At 35.8% G+C, this 6,292-nt stretch overlaps 1 protein-coding gene across 1 annotated transcript in view; it reads right to left on the bottom strand.

The window, feature by feature from the left end:
* The window catches only part of AP3B1 (adaptor-related protein complex 3, beta 1 subunit), a gene marked incomplete at both ends in the record, with an annotated part of 34,473 nt that extends 28,462 nt beyond the window's left edge, over nucleotides 1–6,011 (bottom strand). Inside the window, 5 exon segments of the mRNA XM_010140489.1 lie at nucleotides 1,716–1,813; nucleotides 2,540–2,701; nucleotides 3,694–3,787; nucleotides 4,724–4,786; nucleotides 5,926–6,011. Of these exon segments, the coding sequence (XP_010138791.1) occupies nucleotides 1,716–1,813; nucleotides 2,540–2,701; nucleotides 3,694–3,787; nucleotides 4,724–4,786; nucleotides 5,926–6,011 (503 nt within the window).
* Between the last annotated feature and the right edge of the window lie 281 nt (nucleotides 6,012–6,292).

Genomic DNA, 6,292 nt, shown 5'->3' with positions numbered 1-6,292 from the left:
AGGAAAAAGAAATCTGGGTACTAGACTAAAGCTTTTAAACTACGGAGTTTCTGGCACCAATTGCTTAAAAACTAAGTAATAATTTACATGCCATTTTTCTGAACCGTGCTCAAATTCTTTCACGATGCAAATCATATCCTAAGAGAGAAACCCTCACATCCATTACCTCCTCTTATTCAAAACTGTCTAATAGTCCTGTGGTAATTGCAGCAGTTGCTTACAAAAAAAAAAGTAGTAATAGAGAAGTACTTAATATCTTTTAAACCTATTTTTATGTTATTCTTACATAACAGATACATGGAAATAGTCAGCTGCAGATGTTGAAGCAAGACTGGAAATTGCTATGAAGTGCTTTTCTAGGAACTCTCACCCTAACTAGATTATAGTGTATTTGACATTAATTTAAAGGCCATAGGCACATAACTTCAAAGGTAAACAGCAAAAGCTTACTTCAAACTGGCTCTAGGAGCAAAAGTGTTTCATGCATCTGGTAACAGAACAGACAAGCCATTCACCACCAGAAAAATCAGAAGGTTAGTGCCATTTTAGGCACTAGTTGAGGTAAGGAAAGATGCCATTTCTCTTTTGATGAAATTTGAGTATAAATGAGCAATAAACAACATACAAAAATAATCCTTTCAGCCTGTGAGTAGGAGCTCAGTTCTATACATTACTTGTACATATGCCAAACTGCTTTAGCTGTTTTACTTATCTTTGTATAAATGGAAGCATACTGTACTATGAAACCAAATACAAAAATAATAGCGATTCATTGTTATCCAAAATAAAAGCACAAATACTCCACCAAGCCAAGTTGATTTAAAAAAAAACAAAACAAACTTTTTTGCCTGTTTGATGTGACCAAGTTTAGAAAACAAATCATTTTCACAGCAAAGTTCTACCTAAAAACACCAAGTTTACTTAGAAAATTATTCTGAAAACATATTAATATGGTGTCTCCTATCATCCCTTCAATGCTTTTCATACAGATACATGCAAGTTCAAAATCTAAAAAAATGAGGGGGAAAACCCCGCCCACTTTTATGCAGCAAATTTTGGCATAATATGCCAAAACTATCAAACACAAAGATAAAAAGACTATTACCAATCTTATGAAACATTTGGCCAGTGAGACCCTTCACAGAAAAGCAGACAAGGTCACATAGAAGATGATAAAGTCAAAATTACATGCCCTGAATGAAATATAAACTTCTTCTTTAAAGTCCAAGTATTAAGGAAACACAGTGCTGCAGCACCTTTTGCAGCACCAATTGTTATTTTAATAAAAGTTTCTTTGTTTCTCTGTCAACAAGAAGCCTCCAATACGAGATGCAGAAAAAGAAAATACACATGTGAAGACTTCTTTAGTGTCTAGCATGACAGTAAGGAATTCCAATAATTAAATTTTCAGTAACTTCCATCAAAAAAAAAAAAAAAAATCAAAAAAAAAGAAAAAATCAAGAAACTAAGCAAACTAGTTAGTACTGCCTCTACTTGTATAATAACTACACAGTCATAATTAAGAATTAAACATTTGCAATACCATTTGTGTCACTGGATATGATACTGAAAATGATGGAATTAACAAATGAGGATCATTAAAAGTGAGTGAAAACTAGTATCACAGGATAATTTTAAAATGAAACTCTACTAGTGCAATAATTACACTGTTGTAACTATGCGTAAACAAGTATGCCCAAAAACCTCTCTCTCACCTATTACTACGGAGTAAACGCACCAAAGATTTAGACACAATACCGGCTTCGGATTTTGGTGCCAAATGCCAGTAAAGCTGTGCAACTGCCATCACCACCTAAAAGAAGAACATTCAGAACAGCACATTAATTTCAAATTGTCATACTTATCTACATGTTTGCTTCAGACCTGGAGAACTACCAACTCACACTGCTTCAGGAAGCAGAGTACATACCTACATTCTTTGAAACCAACAAAGCAGAGTGAGGGAAGTAAGAAGATACTTCTATTTCTAAAAATGAAAGCAAATTAACTACCTCTCGTTCCTCCCAGCATTATTTTGTTATATATAGAAAGATGGAGAAAAAGGGACAAAGAGAAAAAATGTAGGTAATTCAAATTGTAAACATACTGATTTCATGCTTAGGAAGTCAGTACTGTTGACATCAGCTGTACATGTTAATAACAAAATACTGTTTGAAACTTCTGCAAATTTTGTCAGTTTATTTTTACTAAATACAGGTTCAATATTACCTATAATTTAGCTTCCACTTAAAATCTTTTATTCCATTATTCTATTATGCAATTACAAAACAATAGCTGCCTTTAATGGTAACTTCTAAAGTCTCAAATCAAAAACAAAGTAAAAACTACAGTGTTATACACCAACATCCTGGCTGGCAAAAAGCAGAAGACTGAGACCTAAGCAACTTGAAACCCATGGATTTTTTTCAAGATTGATCATAAAGGACAAATGATGAACTTTATGCTAACAAATCTTTTCAATTTAGAAACACAGCTATTTAGCAGTTTAACATTTTAATCAAAAAGGAATTAGTCATACAGCAGCATTTCGGCTTTGGAGCAAGGGCTTTGTATTTCGTAACAGCAGCCGGTGATCTGGGTCCATAGTATAGGTGTTTTTCACTTTCCGATCCTTTTCTTTCTGTTCTTCATCAGATTCATAGAAATTATTTTCACTGTATTCTTCCACCACCTCATCATCCTACCAAAAGACAAAATGACAAAAGTATACATAGAATATTTGAATCAAGTGATTTTATTCATTAAGGAAGTAACACACAACACCTCAATTTCGCGCAAGATGTACACACTTAAAAAAAATTGGCTATCAGCTTTCCTGCCCCAGTTCGCTCAAAGCAGTAAATAGGACGAATTGCTAAATGAAGTACCTTCATTAACATTATATATACTAGATTACTTACCAATATTGCCCTGTTTTGGACTTAAAGCTTATGTTCCAAAACTGACATTTCTGAAAAAGGTCAGTTATTTAAAATTGTGTCTATTTTGAAAACTTAATCCAAATCATACACATTCTTCATTCTCTAGCAATATATAAATTATCTGTGAAAACAGCAAATCTCAAAAGAAGATACAAGTTTATTTCTTAAGAAATCAGATGCAGAAAATATTACATATCCTGAGCCTGGACTACTCAGACGAAGCACAAGTCCTCGAGCTACTTAAATAAAGTTAAAAATTACCAGCATGTCACTTAAAAAAACCAAGACAATGCACTGAAATTAATTAGTTGAAGGTTGAGAGATTAGTAAATTTGGCCTCTCTTTTATTCCACAAGGCTAAATAAAAGAATATATAGGAAAATATCTGATTATGTAAATACGGCAAACTAAAACAAATCTTAAGATTTCCTGTGGGAATCAAAAATTGGATAAAGAAGAGATTTAATTATGCTCACATTTAATTAGCATTAAAAATTTCAAACTTAAAGAAAAATAACATGGGAACCACTAGGACTAGATCAAAACAGAATGTCAGATCCCAGCAGCTGTGATCTGGATTATCAATATTAAAAGCACTCAACGTTACAAAACTTCTTTAAAAAATAAGCTTCTGACTTTTGCAACTTGTTTTTATACTTGCTCTCCTAAATTCTTCCACCTCACTTTGTTACCAGAACACCCAGCCAAGACACAGAGCCCTACTGTGGCTAGCCGGAGCTATTCACATTACAATGGACTTGGTGGTACCAAACAACAACGGCACCAACAGTTCCGCTTGTCTTTCTCTCAAGTAACTGTCCAACTGTTTTAAGGAATATCCAACTCTACGCAATGATTTCAAGAGGATTATTTAAGTCACTGTTGCTGTTTTTTTAAAGGACATAATTACTTTTGAGACAAATGAATCTTTTTAATTCTAGCTGGCAGTATAAAGCAATCAAAATTGAATGGAAGAATTGCTAGAAATGAAAGACTTATTTAATAAACCTTCAGAAAACCAGGATGAATAACTTCAAACCTTTGTTGCATGCCTTGGCCAAAACTCATGCGTTGCGAAAGAGCCCACAAAAAGTACCATCAGTAGAGACTGGTGGGCAGGGGGAGGGAGGGAAGAAGTGATAAAAAAAAAGTTGTCATTTGTTCTGTTTTTAATTACAATTTGAGAGAGCACTGAAAATAAAACTTCCTTTCACGTTTCATTCTTATTTCTTGATGCCAACATCACTCTCAGTGTTTTGCACCATCCCTAGTAAGCTCTTAACACAACAGCAACCAAAGTGATTTAGTTTGTTTACTCCTCTTTCCATAGATCTTTGTGGCAGTCATCCTTCTAAACCAAAAACTCAGGATGCTACATCAAGAGTGCTCATAACCAAATTCCTCCCCTTGTCTACAGGACAGACAACTTGAAAGCAAAATTCCTGATCCCAGTGTATCTCAACTCTGGACTGAAGAAGCTTCCTCTAAGAGAAGGAGGATAAATCGATCTCCATTAATTCAGTCTTCAGTATCCCTGCCTTGATTGCTAAGAGGCATGCACATCAGTATCACTGAACTCAGTAGGAATACAGATTGGAAATTGTATTTAACTCATTAATCACTGTCATAAAGAAACAGTTTAAGCTCTCACATTTCTGACTTTTTTTTTTTTAAAGAGTTCTCGGTTAGAAACATACTTGGAGCAGACTTCCAAATAATTACAAAGCAACTTATGCCTCTTATGAAAACATTTTTAATTTAAACCCCTTTATCGTCTTTGCATTGAATCGCTTTCTTCATACGCCCACAGGAGAAGTATTAATGTGGTCTTTTCTTATAACCAAATTTTTTAATCTTAGAATATTCCTCTTTTCTTAAATCTGTTGAGATCTGATATGAAATAAGTATGTCCTATAAAAAGGATGGTGACAATACACAGTAAGTTTAAAGAACTGCAATTCATTAAAACCAAGCTGATGATGTCCAAATTACTCACAATTTGTAGTCTCAAGGACCTTACTAAGACGAAGAGAATATGTAATACTGCAAGATTTGCACATTACCGTGAAAAGAAAATAAAGTATTATATAAAAGAGCCTGAAAACAGACAGATAAAAACCTGCTGGCTTCTTGGCGTGCAAGAATTTTTGTTTCCAATTCTATTAAACAGCTCAGACATGGAAAGCAGTTACCAGGAATGTGAAATCATTGAATTCTAGAATCATAGAATGGTTTGGGTGGGAAAGGACCTTCAAGGTCATCTAGTCCAACCGCCCCTGCTGTGAACAGGGACATCTTCGACTAGATCAAGTTGCCCAGAGTCCCATCCAGATTAACCTTGAATGTTTCAAGGGACAGGGCAGCTACCATTCCTCTGGGCAACCTGTGCTTCATTGTACAGTTTTTTTCTTTATATCTAGCCTAAATCTCCCCTCTTGTAGTTTAAAACCATCACCCCTTGTCCTGCTGCAACAGGCCTTGCTAAAAAGATTGTCCACCTCCTTCTTATAAGCTCCTGTTAAGTACTGAAAGACTGCAGTAAGGTCTCCCTAGAGCCTCCTTAAGCCTCAAACTGAATGCTGACTACGCTCACTGTCAAAAAAAAAAACAAAAAAAAGACAACTGTACGTTTAGAATCATTAAAATCATTTAGGTTGGAAAAGATCCTTAAGATCCAACTGTTAACCTAACACTGCCATGCCCATCACTAAACCATGTCCCTAAGCACCACATCTACACATCTTTTAAACACCTCCTGTGATGGCGACCCCACCATTTCCCTGGGCAGCCTGTTCCAATGCTTAACAACTCTTTCAGTTAAATTTTAAACACCTCCTGTGAGGGCGACCCCACCATTTCCCTGGGCAGCCTGTTCCAATGCTTAACAACTCTTTCAGTTAAAAAATATTTCCTAATATGCAGGCTAAACCTTCCATGTCACAACTTGAAGCCATTTCCATTTGTCCTATCACTTGACACCCACCTCACTACAGCCTTCTTTCGGGTAGCTGTAAAGAGTGTTAAGGTCTCTCTTCGGCCTCCTATTCTCTCTTTTTCTCTCTCTCCATTCTAAAGATATTAAAAAGTACAGGCCCCAATACAAAACCCTGGCGAACACCACTTCTGATCAGCTGCCAACTGGATTTAACTCCATCCACTACCACTCTTTAGCCCCAGCCATCCAGCCAGTTTTTTATCCAGTGAAGAGTACTCTCATCCAAACCATAAGCAGCCAGTTTCTCCAGGACAATGCTGCAGGAAACAGTGTGTCACAGTTTGAAAAAGGGGGGCTGTTTCCCACCGAAAGGGATGCGACAAAATAGTGTGTCGGCTGGGAAAGCCAAACCCGC

This window comes from Buceros rhinoceros, unplaced genomic scaffold (genome assembly GCF_000710305.1).
Source record: "Buceros rhinoceros silvestris isolate BGI_N320 unplaced genomic scaffold, ASM71030v1 scaffold1887, whole genome shotgun sequence".
Taxonomy (NCBI): domain Eukaryota; kingdom Metazoa; phylum Chordata; class Aves; order Bucerotiformes; family Bucerotidae; genus Buceros; species Buceros rhinoceros.
The sequence above is the reverse complement of the archived record's forward strand: the minus strand, read 5'-3'. Positions and strand labels throughout refer to the sequence as shown.